General features: G+C 37.9%; 1 protein-coding gene across 2 annotated transcripts in view; it reads right to left on the reverse strand.

Moving 5' to 3' along the window:
- Nucleotides 1-16,541, reverse strand: part of Tmtc2 (Transmembrane O-mannosyltransferase targeting cadherins 2) — a 202,017-nt gene that overhangs the window by 20,065 nt on the left and 165,411 nt on the right. For both annotated transcript variants that reach the window (XM_070303804.1, XM_070303805.1), the window contains exon 7: nucleotides 4,003-4,247. In XM_070303804.1, the coding sequence (XP_070159905.1) occupies nucleotides 4,003-4,247 (245 nt within the window). The remainder of the gene's footprint in view (nucleotides 1-4,002; nucleotides 4,248-16,541) is intronic.

Consider the following 16,541-nt stretch of genomic DNA (forward strand, 5'->3'; position numbering starts at 1 on the left):
CTATCGGTGGCTAGAAGCCGCTGAAAGTTCATCGAAGTACTCAGTCGGGGATATTATAACTCGATGCGAGCGCGATGCCGGCAAAGTTCCCGAAAATCGCGGAGAAGCAATAACTCGGGATGGAAAAACGGCAGAATCGTTTCGTTTCGGCGAAAGATCTCTCTTCTCACGGTCGATGTCATTCCGCCTGAACCACCCGATATCACTCGGACGGCCAATTTAAAGTTACGATTTGCCGGCCATTTTCGTGTCCCCGTGGGATGGCAATGGTATTGGTGGCTCTTCGATTTGAGGTACCCGAAATGCGGTTTGACAGCTATTACCGTATCGACTGGCTATTCTCGTTGATGGAGGGTCTGACTTGGGAATTTTTAAGATACGCTTTCCTGCTCTTTCGGGTCTCTGGAGATATCCTAAATGTGACGTGTCGTATTAAGGAAACCCGCTTTTCAAAAATAACAGGATTGTGGATTCGATCTTGACGAACCTTTTCTTCTGCAATTCAGTTTAGTTGCGAGATGTTTCAGCTAAAGAAGGAATATTTCGAAAAATTATAATCATTATTAACACACTAAATTAATGTGAAATAATCGTATTTGCTATTCGTGCCATAATAATTTTTTTTCGTTTCAAGCGAATTATATGTTCTTGAAACTTTTGTAAATATACGACTTCTCAGGAGGGCCTTTGCGAAATACCTCTTTACGTGCATATATCCGAAACGCGACGGTGCACTCGAAACTTTGGTGGGATAAACGACTTGTGGTATGTTTTCATAACGATTTTCTCTCGGACCGTCTCTCTTCGACTTCCATTCCGGAAGTGAGAGCGCGCCGGGAAGGGGGAAACGACTTACGTCCGATAATCGAATAAAACCGTGTAGCTGTCGATGGGGACGGAATGCAAAAAGTTTTAAAGAGAAGAATTTCAATTTGTGTAATATCAAATATTTCGGATTCTCTGTCGCCTGGCGAGAAAGAGAGATGAAGAGTAAGAGAGATGGAAAAGAGGTTTAATCAATTAGGTGAACGTGAGACGCGACGGCGCGAATAACTGCATGGCGGGGAAAAGTTTGGCGTGGAAACGTGCCAATGCTGGCGATTCTCCTCGTCTTTTTGTTTTATCGCGATTGCCAATCATGAGACTCGAATGGGAAATTATGTCGAGTGAATAAAGTGAAATATCGGGATGAACGCATCTAATTTCGCGCGCTGGGATAGAACCATTTCTCTCAGTCCCATTTCTCGTTTCGCGGTCACGTTCTTAAAGCGCATTATTCAATGACATTATGACATTTTTATATAGGATAAAAGCTTTATTTAACTTGAACGCCTTTTAATCGCGGGGTTCATGTATTTTCTTCTAAATTTTGCCGCGGGTATGTATGCGCGCAACTCATTCATTCGCGTTCACGTCAATAACTATAAACGCGTTTTGCATTTGACACGTGCATAGAATTCGTACTTTGACGTGGCAACTGTTACGTCACTCACGATCGGCAAACATTGCTTTCATGTCAAATCGCGTTGGTAACGCGACAACTGAAACCGTTATTATTTCGAGCCATTTTTTAAATAGCGGTTCAATCGCTCAGTTTCAATTTATGCAGTCTAAAAAGTGCTGGAAAATATCCAAAAATTATGCATATAAAAAGTTTAAAATATAAATACGCTGTCTGTTCTAAAAATATATGTTCAATATACACACATAAAGTAAAGAATACATTCTTCAATTAATATATAAAAACAGGAATATAGTAAATTTCATTTATATAGAATATATATTTCTCTGTTATATATATTTATTATATATTTATTAAAGTATATAATATGTTTACTTATTAAAAGAATTAATTTTTTTATCGGATTAAAAAAAAATTCTATTTATTAATTTCTCTATTGTATAATTCACTTAAAAAAAAAAAAAAAAACCGCGTTATTCATAATAGTTAATAAAGGCAAAAATAAAGTTCTGCGTTTACCACGCTGGGGGGCGAAGACACGTAGACAACTTTATCTCGACGCATAATGAGGTTCATGGCACGCCATGTTGTCGGCGTATATTCGTGGAAAAATCGTGGAACCTCGTACGTCCGAGCTCTCGTAGTTTCTTGGCGCATCTGCAGCGTCTTCGCTGCTTTCGCACATATACGCATATATGTTCAGATGTATATAGGCACATATATACGCGTACCTGCAGCGCGAGAACCACGGAAAGGCGAAAAATACTTTTCGAATAAATTGTCGCGTAGGAATTCCACGGCGATGCGCCGAACAAAACGCGGCTGTAGTATGTAAAGCGAAGAGAAGACGGAAAAAGAAAGGAAACGGGGGGATGGTCGATCGGTCGGTCTGTCGGCCGGTTCAGATGGGACGCCGGTGGGGGAGAGGGGTACGGAGTATGTCTCGTAAAAATGCAAACTTCTCGCTTCGGCGTCGATACTGGGCGCGAGAGGAGCTGGTCGCGCAATCCAATGTTGTCGCTTCGCTTGCACTACGTTCAAAAAGTTGGACGTGGATTGTGAAAACAGAAAAGAAAGAAAAAGAGGAAAGTCGGATGACGGCGGGGGTAAAACTACCCTACGCGGAAGAAATTCGCGGGAAGTTCGCCCTGTGCGTCGTTGCGATGCGGATGGTCGGGGGTTGCATCGGGAACAGTGGCGAGAAGAGAAAAAGAAAGGAAAAAAAGATGGAGAAAGGAAGAGAAAGGCGGCGAGTGAATGGATCGCGAGGAGCATTTTCCTGATTTTTCAAGGGGAGAGGAGAGACCCGGAAAAGCGAGAATGGTTACCGAGAATACGATACTGTTCATGTACTCGGTGGTTCGGAAATATCGATGCTTTCAGAAATGTCATCGTCACGAACCAATATAGTCTCTCCTTCCGTATCTTTTTTTTCTTTAAAATGTATGTTGAATGTGTAAACATTTTCTCTTTCCCACTCTTTATAGAATGTTTTATTTAAAACAATACTCTCTTTATGTCATATTGCTTTCAATTCAATTTTCTGGTATTGATTTTCAATTGCTGTTAAATTTTAGTTTTAATTTTTACCATATATAAAGTTAAAACATAACAATTAAATAACAATTAAATGGAATGGATTTCTAGCTGTTCTATTGTAACGCAGTTTACGTAAAGTGCTCCACAGCATGAAAATGCACTTTACTCCTTTCTTTCTGATCGTCATGCTAAACGAAAGAACAAGCGAACCAAAGAGTATATCGCTTTACGTGGTGCAGACGATGATTGAGTGGAGAACGTTGAATTGCCTCGGATGAACCGGAGGCAGCAATAATCTTGGAAAGCAATTAGTAATCGAAGGGTCGGCCGACGAAAACATCAGAAATCTGTTTCGAGTTGATTACTTTCTTACGGACCGCTCTCGATGTATCGCTCGAAGTGGTTTACCGCGTCCTCGGTTTGTTAATCGACCGAGTGCAATCGATCAAGAGAGACAGAACGATTCATGGCAATCGTTTTTGCAGTTAACTGTCGCGTCTGCGAGCCAGAGTATTTGTACGATAATATTTCTTGTCAAAAGATAAAATAGATTCGTATTTCAAAATCTCTTATTCTTCTGTCAATCTTGATCGATAATTTTATCAAGTTTCTCTATACCAAATTCAATTCCGCTCATTGACATCGGATATAGGTGTAATTAAATTCTAGCGCAAAGTTATGGTGTAATCAAATTATGTTAGCGCATACAAGAGTTGTACCGATATAAATCGATACGTGCTGTGTCGATATGGATATTATTATACCTAATTTTCGGAAAGGTAGAGATAGAAATGGAGAGAGAGGAAGCAAGAGAAAGGACAGGAAGAGGAAACGGAGAGGAAGAAAAACTGCATAAAATCGCTCGAAGTCAAACGAAGACGTGGCCTCGAAGGCAGGCACTCAATAACTATACGTGCCCTAAGTATTCATAATTCTCTCGCTCGCGCATCAAGTTATTCCGCCTTAGTGACGTAATGAAGAGGAAGCGGTGAACTACTAACCTGAGGTGGATAGTGATCCGGCAGGGACTGTAGGGCTTCCTTGTACGCTGCCAGGGCTCTTTGTAATCTACCCTGATCGGCATACAGTGCGCCCAATTGAAGGAGAGCCTGCACCTTGGCCGCCTCGTGAGCCCTTTTGTCCTTCAGACCGGAGCCGTCCAAGGATGCACCGGTGCGCAAAACCGCAGCCGCCTCCGTGCCGCGACCGATCGAAATCAGCGCGGCTCCCAGATTTACGTAAGCTTCTGCAAAGATAAATGATAAGGACTATGAGCATCGTAATGTATTTAAAAGGAGAGAAAGAGAAAGTTAAATCGCTGATTTTCGCCCAAAGAATTTAATCCCAGACTTAGCAATGTATCTTATAATATTTTTTTCTCGTTGTCTGCACAATCTCTTGTGCATTTTGAAATGTAACCTAAATTATTTATTATATATGTATATTTAAATATTTGTTTTTTCCGTAATGTGTTTTCTAGAAAAAAAAATTCTTTTTTCTAAAAAAGAAAACTCTCGTTTTTCACGAATTCTTTTTTAAGCTTTGTAAAATAATTAAATAACGTTTTCAAATTAGACAATCCAGGATAATGTACGCTAATAAAATATTGTATATACTTGTGTGAAATATATACGAAAGCGAATAACGTAAAGTTGGGCGAGCGACGTTTGATTCAATTATGGAGAAAAATTTCATAAGCCGAAAAGATTACGTTGGAGCAAATCCTGACCTGGCGGAAACTTTAGATGTAGCATTTCGTTTTCTCGACACCTTTATTTCTGACTTTAATTAAAAAAGTCCTTCCACGGAGAGAGGGGACTAACTTTTCTAGGCCCTAAATTGGAATAAGCGCTTTGTCGCTCAAGTAAAATTGCCATGATCTCTCGCAAACCGCAAGGACGATAAGGAAGATTACGGAGTATGGGGAACTCTCAGCCTGAAATAAGAGTCAGCCTCAAGTTTTTAAACAGATTTCATCTCCACATTTAAACGTTTCTTATTGCGGTTTTCTCAAAAAGGTTAAATGATAAAAATCCTGTGCAATCGGACAAATTATATTCTATGTTAATAAAACTGTTAGAAATAATTTTATTACAACGGGAGCATTTTTTTATCGAAAGTTGGTTATTATATAATTCTGTTGCAAATCTCTAGAGAGACAAAAAAAGAATATGGGGAGAAACATAAATATATGGAATGCAATATAAAATAAAGAAATATATGTAGTTTAACGAAAACGTCGATGCAGTCTGTGCGAGAAAGCAGTAATTCGCGTCGTCGCATTTTATTTCGAGACTTTGGCAATTGCTGAAAAAGAGGAAAAGCGGGGCAATGAAAAATGGCGGGCCGTAAAAACCGGACGGTATAAGTTCGCATTTAGCCCACGCGAAAACTTATTACGCGGCACACTCGAATACCACCTGTTACCATTTATCTCTCGAACACGCTCGCGCGTTCTTACTTCTTTCTTTGTTGCGAGATAAATTTCGATCTCCTCGCGAGTGCGCGATCGCGTCGACTTTTAACGATATGCAATTATCGTATCAAAATTATCGCGCTGTTCGCGATTTGTAAAACGAGAGAGAGAGAAAGAGAGAGAGATACAGACAGAAAGATATCACTTCTCTCATCTTCTGCGCGCTCTCTTCAATTAAAAAAAAATTGCATATTGGGCGTATCAAAATAGCAACTTCCTGGATCTTGCGCATCTCGCACTTTGGGAACAATAGCGATAACTATGTGCCTCGTATTATTTTGAATAAAGAACCAGCTATGGCATCGGAGTCGAGCGTAATCCATTTTCCTCGCCCTTCTCCGGGGGATACTCTATGGAATTAGAATGAGCCGACCTTCCTGTATTCTCGAATCGGGATAAATGTGTACGCGACACGAGCGCACGCGTGTACATCTCTCTTAAACGCGTCGATGTTTAACCCTCGCGATAGCGTAGTAGCTTTCATTGCATATATCTCAACAACAATGCGTTCTAATGCCGGTAGATACTGTTCCAAGCAAAGCTGGCCATTCTTCAGATCTCACAATTGTCCTTATAATAGAGCGAAATAATCATAAAGTTAGAAAGAAAAGAAACTAGCAAAAAAAAAAAAAAAAAAAAAAAATCAATTAGAGATAAATAAAACTAAACTAACAAAATATCTTTCTATTAGATTGCAATTTAATTTCATTATTAAGATTTGAAACAATTTAAAATTATATAGCTACAAGAATTCATTTCTTACACGGAGAACCTTCGTTATCGCAATGTACGCATGAAAACAGTGTGGATCCATAACTCGATAGCACGACATCGGATCATTAACCGATGTCGCTATAAATTCCCGACATTTCGATCGCTACGAAGATATCCAAGCGTTTGAAAAGTGACGGCAATCGACACGCGCGAGATAATTACATCGTAAAAAAGAACTAAAGGATCGCGAAATGACGACGACGTAAGACGAACTTACTCTCCATCTCTCGGTATCGGATTTGCCGATATCCTTCTCTTCGCCCCCTTTCTCTGTCTTTTATTCCCGGAGGGATATCGCGGCGCGTCGTAAAAAGAACAGAAGACGAGGAAAAGAAGACGAAATAACGCGCGGTAGCGGCGGTCTGCGTTTGGCAGTGAATTATACTGTCCGCCTTTTGCGGCCTGCTCTCTCCACATAATCGCGCCGAGTCGAAGAGGAGAGTCAGGTGGCCCGTCGACACACACCGGAAAATGTGACGGCTGGTTTGGGATGGAGAGTCGGTACACGGCGTATAGCTGTGGAAAGAGAACGAGCGGGCAATGGAGGAAAAGGGGACCGTAGACTCCCGTGGGGTGCTATGGCGCAGACGGAAGAAGGATGGGGAAGGACGGAAACTGCTGTTTCATCTCCGACTCCGCCAACTTGGCAAGACCGCCGCTCTGTTTGCTTCCTAATTACGGAAGGAGAGAGAATAAGACGCGCGAGAGACGAGAAAGAAAGAGGGAGGGAAATGACGAGGGCGAGCGAAGACGTAGAGGTAGGGGGAGTAAGGCCGAAATGAATTCAACTCCACTGCTCTCGCGGAATTAAGATTCCATTGTGCAGTCGAGTTTTGTGTGTGCCTTGCAATTTTCTGGTTAACCTGACCGACTCCTGGCACGCCCGTCCGCTTTTCCCTCGTTGTATGGGCACCGCGCGTCGTTCTGACGAAGATCGATGGTACGCGACCGACCCCCCTTCGATTTATCGCCCTCGACACGCGCTGGTTTTTCACGATAATTCGTTGCGGGCGCGGGATATGTTCGGCCGCGCGGATATAACGTCGTTGATCTTGCGAGACAAAAGCGGACCCGCCCGGCGCATCGGCGGCCGATGTTATTCATACAAGTCGCGGCTCGATTTATGCGCCGGCGAGAAAAATTAATTGCATCGGCGAATGTGAAAGCAAAGCGTTTCAATTCGACGCTACGTCGAATCGCGCGTGATGACCTATACGGGAGTTTTTAATTGTTTTTCATGATTCATGGCTAAAAATCATAATGCGAAACATCCATGATAAAATAATAATGATATTTCGTGCATATCGGTATTTCGTCAATCGTACGATTTTTCAATATCTTTCAATTTTTATTGTTCTTTTGAAGAAGATTATAATTTTAGCATTGCACTGTAAGCGTTCCTGAGAATACACTGAATCGTCTTGCAACAACGGCGACAAAGCGTCGAGACAAACTTTCGCGGAGTGACTCGGACCGAGTCCCTCCGTTAGTTATTAAATATGGCCGTTAAGTGCTAGCTGGCGGTGCAAGCTGTTGACCGTTGAAACGTTAGTTTCAAGATTACGGGACAATTTAGTGCGCGGCATGGTAATGTAATTTCGCACGCATCTGACTGTGACTCGTTGCCGGAAATGCTCTTTACAGCTGCATAGAGAGGGAAAGAAAGAGAAGAAAAGATAGACAGAAGGAGAGAGAGAGAGAGAGAGAGAGAGAGAGAGAGAGAGACGTAGACGAGAAAATATACTTCTCATTAACGCATATATTATTAGGCCGCCCCTTTTGCGGCACGTACACACTGTTTCCACCCTTTGCCACTGCTTTTCCAGACCGGAACTTTCCGAGCAAGCTGATCGTTAGCGGACAATTAAATTGCAACGAGCCAATGGCTGCTATTTGAACTCTTCCCACCGTCTGAAACCTCGTCTCGTTCCGGTCCGACCACCAGCGGTGGCTTATCTACTTGCGCGTCTGCACATGTCTTGGCTTATCTACTAGAAATGTTACGAAGTAATCCCGTAACATGAGTTTGAGCGAAATTTTCGGTCTCTAAAATTAATCAAATTGTAGATAACATCATATATACATATCATATATTCTTTTAAAAGTATTTCAAGATTCTCGCTTGATCTAAAAATATTAAAAAATCTTTATTTATTGGCGAGATCTAAATGTAGGAGAAAAAAAAAAGTATAATTTACGATCAATTCTTTGTACTACAGATTCAAAATTAATTCAAGATTGGGCACAGAATATGAACATAAAAAAAGCACTAATGATATATTTAATATATCAAATACTTTGCAAAAATATCCAAACCGTTATTATATTCCAAAAATATTCAACTGTCAAAAATAATATGGCCAGTTTCTCTCGTTCTTTTCGTATCAAAATTTTAACCCGATATATAACATATATAACGTCGTTTATTCGCGCGGTCCAAATCGCACGCGTGACCGCCGTGCCGAAACGGCCGATCAGACGAATAGAGCAGACGGCGATGATCTGTGCAGAATTGCGAGAGGAGAACCTGATATAAACCGGCTTTCTTTCCGTCTCGGGCGGTCCCGTAAATCGATCGTAACCGAGCAGCTTTTAAAACACGTTCGATCCGAGTAATTAGTGGCTCGATCGGCCACCAATTTGTGGATAGGGCTGCCGCAGACTGCGCTTCGCACCTTGCAGTACGTATTTCCAGTCTGACATGCGTATATAGATGTGTCCGCGCGTCTGTATATATATATATATATATATATATATATATATATATATGGGTGTGTGGGTGTGCGGAAGTTGCAAATGCGACGGGTGCAAATGTGCAAACGTGAGAGCGACCCTTATCGATCGGCAATGACAAAGGGGCGCGAGTGCGTGGGTAAGCGTGTACTCGAATACGCCCTGCGGACGATTCGTAGACGGACGTGCATACGCGTACAAAATCGCGCATGCATTCTCTGTACACGCTGGATGCTGGAAATCGATTTAAGAAGGATGGTGTTTCGCCCCGTGAATGAAATCATCGACAGTTTTCCGGTTAAGTAATTTTGAATGTTAATAAAACGGATCAGCAATTACATTAATACTTAAACATATAGACTATTAGATGTTTATAAAAATTGCATTATTCTTCCTATATTGGAAAATTGTTTTCTTCCTTTTGTGACATAATTTTGTGTGTATCAGAATTGCAAATTTTTACAATCGATTCTCTGTTTTCGTTTTTCGCGTATAATTTATTTGTCCTCTTGCTGTTACGACAAAGTTGTACTCTGCGGGATCGCTTTAAACAATCTGCGAATTTCAAACCGCTCCGACCGCCGCATGATATTAATTAAGTAAATGATTAAATTCGAATGAAACAATTAATTTGCGTGTTTAATATAGATTATCGCGACACACGTCTATGAAAAGCGCTGGTCCATCCAGCTTTTCTGAAAATGTAATTACAATTCGCCGATTAGTGAGATGGAAAAATATGTAATTTCTGACAATCGCCATACAGCGCGTTGACGTCAAATATGAAAATTAATTAATACGCTCGAATTCAATAGTTTATTCGATTCGCGTTACGTACTCTGATAGAGCCTGCGCCAATCTCCGCCCGCCGTGCCACTTGCGCTAAAAGCAATTACAAAACCAATAACAGCACATACGTGAAAAATATTCAAACGCGCGAGTTCACCGTTTTCACTGTATTTATCGGTAATAACTGTATAAGCTTGACTGATCAAAACATTAAAACAATTTGAATATTAACTAAACGCACTTTTAACCAATATCTATCCTAAATTGTATCAACTTTTAACTATTGGAAAATATAATTCAATTTATTCTTCTTCTAATGCCTTCGTACCTTCATGCGTTATTTTTTACACGTCGTTATAGAAAAGGATAATAATAAAAAAATCGATTAAATATATATATTACTGTCTTTAAAAAGCTTTTTAATATATATAAATCGAAACGCCTCGTTAACTTTCTTCTGAAAATAAAATAAAATAAAATAAAATAAACTTTATATTAATTATATTATTTGAATTTTATTATATTAGTTGTATAAAATAAATGTAAAGACGAGTAGATATTATTCTAAAATGATGGCAATTGTATAGCAACAGATTTGATTGCTTCTTGTATAACTATCCAATTAATAGGGCCTAATCAGATGTACATATTATTCTGATTACTACCTTGTTGTGCTTTTCTCGAGAAACGTTTCGAATAGAGAAGATATACACACACAACACGCGCGCTGGCACATGTCTATACAATATACAGTAAACTTTACGTATACGTGTTTGAATGATCCTGTCGAGGATAGAAGGGATGAGGACGCGGCTGCGAAAGGGGATAAGACCTTTACACGAATTGTCGTATTCAAGGGAATCAATCGTGTTAAGTGCTCATACAATCGATCCAGCTAATTTCTCGCAATTCGAACTCCGAGACGACACTTAACCGCGCGCGATACGGAAACTCTGTTTCTGAGAGCCCGGTAATCTCTACCTTCTCGTCCTGCCATGATACTAACAAGATCGCGTTTCTACCGTGAATGATCGCAAGCAATTATAGCTCTGGTAAAGACGTAGGTTCGGAAGAATCCGTCATTCTAGAACCTAGGAGATTTCAAAATGTAGTTTCTGTATATTGCTGTGTAAAATATTAATAAAAAATTTATTTCATACACATAATTAATGAATATCTGTCGAATATTACGGAAAGTTATAATGCATCAAAATCAACTCATATCAACTTTATTCTATTTTAGCTCCAAGATTCTAATATGTCATTGTTTTTGACATCAATTTTTTTTTATATAGTAGAAGACATTGAATTTTCATATGACTGTGATATTTTCATAACGATAATAGCTAAAAATTATGAAAAACACTTCGGAACATATAACTGCAATTTTAATTCCAACATTTTAATTTTATCATTGCCTTTAACATCGAGTTATTATAAAAACATGATTTTGTAACGATAATATCTGGAAAGTGCTAATAAATAATTCGGAGCATATATGTAGCTATGTAATATTATTAAAATAGATGCATTAATAAACTGCATTATATAAAAGTATACTAAACAGAGACAAAGAAAAAGAGAAAGAAAAGAGTGCATATAAATTATCTATATCATACAGCAAGTATATACAATAGCAATAAAAAAGTTGATATTTTCGATATTTATCGTAAAAAAAAGGATCGATAAAATTACACGTGTCTTATTTCATTATGTCAGTTAAACGTCAGAATTTTGACATTCAATATTATTGATACTTTTTATAAAATTTTCTGTTATATTTTTCATCAGTTTGATGTTTGAAAGAGTAACGCAATTTTAAAAAAATCCGATATGGTGAAGTGATAAAACCGCTTTCGTGTCGGCGGTAAGAATCTTGCGGCTAATGGAAAACTAGAAACGGCTTTCGAAGTGAGTGATTGCGCCGCGAGTGCTACCTTGCTGCATGTATCCGTTGAAATTAGACGAGATTTATAGACGAAGGCGCGATCGTCCCGGAAGCTTTTCTAATAATACTCCGACTAAAATTGCAGCTGTCCGGTTAACCTACTTACAGGGTATTTCCGATGCGCTCGGTCTGTTCATATATTTCGCCTGTAATGAATCGTTACGTGTAAGCTTTCGATTGCTGGTTGCCGTCGATTCGAGGACGCAAATAATGGCCTAGTAGAGACTGTCCTATATAACCAGTCTACCTATTTGTGAACCTACCCGGTAGAATACGAGGACAGTCATTGTAGAAACTTCCGCACCCACAGAAAAGATTTCCGGATCTAATGCTATTACTCTTCAATCTATCATAAAATAGGATCGATATAGCGACAATCATATTTATTATTGAAAAAGGAATATTTTAATCTTAAATGGAAAATTCTTAAATATAGAATAAAATGCCTAGTAACGCCACCGCATATCGGTTTCGCGCCGACTATTGTGGCGCTAACATCAAGTTATTCTAAATGCAAGAGTATATAAGCTTAGATTTGTATATGTTACTCTTGTCTCAAGATAGTAAGACAATCTTATTTAATTCGAGAGAGAAGGAAAGGTATTATTGATTTAATTTTAAAATTGTTTTATTTTTATACCGCATAAGGTTGTGATACGATTAAATATGTCAAGAATATTTTTTGTCTCGTTATCAGAAATCCTTTCTGAGAGTGCGATAATAACGCGCGATTTCTGGATGCGCTTCGTTCGCGAAATACGAGTATTTTGATACGACATTTGTCGATTATCGTCTATATCAAAAAACCTCTCCTTTTAACGATCAATAATCACAGATATAATACACACACACACACATATATATTTATTTACTCATTTTTAGCGCCAATTCTATCGACAATTTTAAAATTCGCATCTCTATTGCATGAAATGTGAGATTTTTTGGTTCACTCTAAATAGATATTTAACTAATATTTGCCTTTTTATTAAGTAAAATCCATTTAAATTACGCAAGCTTTTTGATTTATGTAAATAAATTTAACCACGTTCGTCGCATTTAGTCCTCAAATTAGTAACTGTTTCTACAATGCAAAGAACAATTATAATTCGTAATTTGATTTGACAAGTTGCATAAAATATATTCCTACTATAAAATTATTATTATTATCTCTCTTTTATATAAATATAATTAGGAAATGTAACATGAAACGTAACAACACAAATAAATGTTACAGAAGTCAATAACTAATATTAATTGAAGTGATCATTATCTCGCGATTTATATAACAGCCTGACGAGATTACATCGATGAGATTCGCGTAATATATTTTATCCTGAAATCGTTAAACTTAATTAATCAAAATTAATCAATTATTTAAAAGATTTATTATCGTAGAATATTAATATTGTTATACTAAAACTGAATAACGTGCGATTGTTAATCAATCATTTGGTTAAGGGAGATTCTCGTCGCGTTGTCAAATTAAACTTATTAAATCTGATTAGCGAAAACTGATCCATTATCTAGTGGAGATGCGGTATCGTTAAATTAAAATCAGCGAGCCACAAGTTAAACCCCGGATGCAGAGCCGAAGCGGATGTATCATTTAACATTGCGGGGAAGTGTATCGCGCGCGCGTCCGAGGGTTAATTGTGAAAGTAAAGCAGAAACGTCTAACTGCGAACACCGCTGCTCCGCCTTCTGTCTACGCAAGTCTTTGCCCCGCGATTCTCTCGGGAACTTGGCTGCCTTAATTGAGTCGCCCGTATTTCGCGAGCGAGCATTTTGCACACGTGTTGTAGACAAGCGGACATTTCCCGGAAGTTTGCTCTCGCGAGAAGTCTTTCACACGTGGCGTGTTTGCTCGTGGCGAACTCCATTAACGCAGAGAGCATCTCTATCTTTCTCTTTCTCCCTCTCTTTTTTTTTATCGCTCCAGTTTCATCCTTTTCGTTGGACGAACCAACTATAAATGAGCGGAGATACTGCCGCGAGATTTACGAGAGCGCGGCCGTTTTGTTGGATTATAGATAGCCTGTATTCTGAACTTGCGCTGGCGGACGCAAACTAAGTCCGGGTTGCTCGTAAAATCTCGGCGAAAAGAGGCACGCGTTATTCGTTACTCGAAACTGCCATAAAAGATGTACAACGCGTATCCTGAAATAAATACAATTTAAAACAGGAACTTTCAATCTTGTTATGTTGTTTGTTTCTTTTCTCTTGTTGCATTGATCTACGTACAATAATTTAAAAAACATAATGATAATACTAATATGGAGTAAAAGAGAATTAAATTAGCATTTGTTGTTAATTAGATAACGTTAAGATAGAGTGGACATTATCAAAGTTTTACATTCCTCAATGACAAAGTTTCCGAAGTATTTTGCATGACGCTGCCATCGTGGACGAATGTTAAGTAAAGAACTTCTTAAACATTCCTTGTGCTCTTTCGCTTCCAGGCCGCTCCGGTCGTCGTCGGGATCGAGTTTAACTTCGCTAATATACTTTCGCGCCCCGCTGTATAGAAGCGAGATGTATCCGCGTTTCAGTTATCGGTCGAACTTCCACGACGAGCGAGTGAACTTCGAATGAATAAAGTTCGCCCGGGTAAAAAAAAAAAAAACTAGACCGCGTCGCTTCTTTCTCTTTGTTTTCGCTGAACCGTTGATTAATCGATGATAATACGTCGACTTTAACGTCGACTAACTTTGAGAAATAGCTCTTAAGTGGCAGCGATGCTAGGCAACATGAAACTTGTCCATCAAAATATCATACTAATAAGAAATTTATTATTATGCGAAAATACAAATAAGTACGTGTAAATAAAATTATATATTATATAATATACTAATATCTTATAAGAATAGATTACGGTAAGCCTTTCCCAAACAAAATATATTATTTAAAAAGTTTTTGTGAAGTGATAATAAAAATCTCGTAGGACAAAATGAGACAATCGGTTTGTCCTGAGGCATTTTCTATAGTTTAACAGTCGAAATTATTTGTTTGAACCTTTAAACTATCAAAAATTATAGAACTACTGAAAGAAAAGTCAAAACAATTATTTATGAGTCCTCACGAAATGACAGTATTACATATTATTTGATCTTCGTTTTTTTTATTATAATTATTATTTTATTTTACAAAGTATGAAACCCACAACAGAATAAATAATAATTATTACGGAACAATAATTATTACGAAACGGGATTTAATATTATGCAAATCATTTTATGTTTCGAACAATAATTCTCCTAATTAATTGAATAAAATTTTGCTAGCTTTTTATTCCCAACGGCAAAGTTAGCCGGCAACCTTATACAATTAAACATTCTAACGCGCACATGCAATTACGGTCGTTTCCCTAGAGAAGTTTCATACGCGAATAAGCTTTTTAGTTTCCCCGCGCGATAATCGTCAAAAATTTCCAGCACAACGCGCTTTCCATTCTCATCCTCGCGCGCAACAATGCATAACCATAAACGCGGTTTAACTTCTCACGATATATTTAAGCCACATGTTTATTTAATTGCTCCTTGCGGTTTAATTAAATTTTAACGTTCAATAAAATCTTATATATATATATATATATATAATACTTGCGCACAAAAGAGCTTATATATCTTTTCTTCCATATTTCTTTTCTAGCTATTTTCTTTTCTATTTATGAAAAGAAAATAATAGATTGTAGTAATGTGCTATATTTTTTAATAATAAAACTAATAACTTATATATATATATATATATATGTTTTTTTTTTCTTAATAATTTTATTAAATATATTTAACATTAATTCATTGTATTAATTTTATTTAATATATAAATTAATGCTAATTTATTTATAATTGTATTGGTTTATAAGATAAATCTTATATAAAAGTATATCTTTAATATGTTTCAAATATTAGTAGTTCTTTTTCTCCTCTCCAAGTAAAAATGCCAAGTATATTAGTCACAAAAGTTTAAATATTTCACAATCTTACTATGATTATTCTGTCAAGGAAGAATTTCAATTGAGTATACTCTATTTCTACCAAAGTAAGATATTATATCAGCATGTTTATGTTAACAGGCATTAATTTTTTTATGACTGCTTTCACAAGCTCGCATATGCTTTGTAATAAATTCCAATCTTACGGTCTAAGATGTTACATTACGTTTTTATCCGACAATACAGTGTCGGGCTGATGCATTAGTAAACTTTCTCGGCAACTTTTAAGCCTGTTTGAACTGTCAACTTTTATCGGCCATTACTCATATCGAGAGGGTAGTTTTAACCGATTAGTTCGCTATCAAAATCGATGGGAGATGAATGCCCGTGATGTATAACGCGCAAAATGGGGGCATCTTCGTGTTATACGTGCATGTTCCGTACATATGTCTGTCTATATTATACATCTAGCAAAGACAAGATTGCATTAATATTCGCTTGCTAATATTGTTAAAGCGGAATTAGAGAAAGAGAGAGAGAGAGAGGGGGGGGGGGAGGAGAGAACATGTCAATATTACTAGTTGGTTAATATTATAATATTGTTAGTTATTCAATTAACATTTATTGATTGTTTGCATTGATCATTTTTGGTTGGTCAGTGAAAACCGCAATGCTGGCCGTTAAATGCGGGCGATATACAAATAACTTTGCAAACACAGTCGGAACTTTCGTTTTCATCCGCAAAAGTGTACTGCGCGCGACAAACAATTTAGGAGAACTCGTTAATATTTGGCTAGGATGGCCGCGATCAATCGGTAACGTGCTAATTCAATGCGTACATAAATCCATCCGTTCGCCTCTATCAATCTCTTGGAGATAATTACGTGCC

The sequence above is a fragment of the Polyergus mexicanus genome, unplaced genomic scaffold, assembly GCF_030449975.1.
Source record: "Polyergus mexicanus isolate NDT 795.1 unplaced genomic scaffold, iyPolMexi1.0 SCAF_11, whole genome shotgun sequence".
Taxonomy (NCBI): Eukaryota; Metazoa; Arthropoda; class Insecta; order Hymenoptera; family Formicidae; genus Polyergus; species Polyergus mexicanus.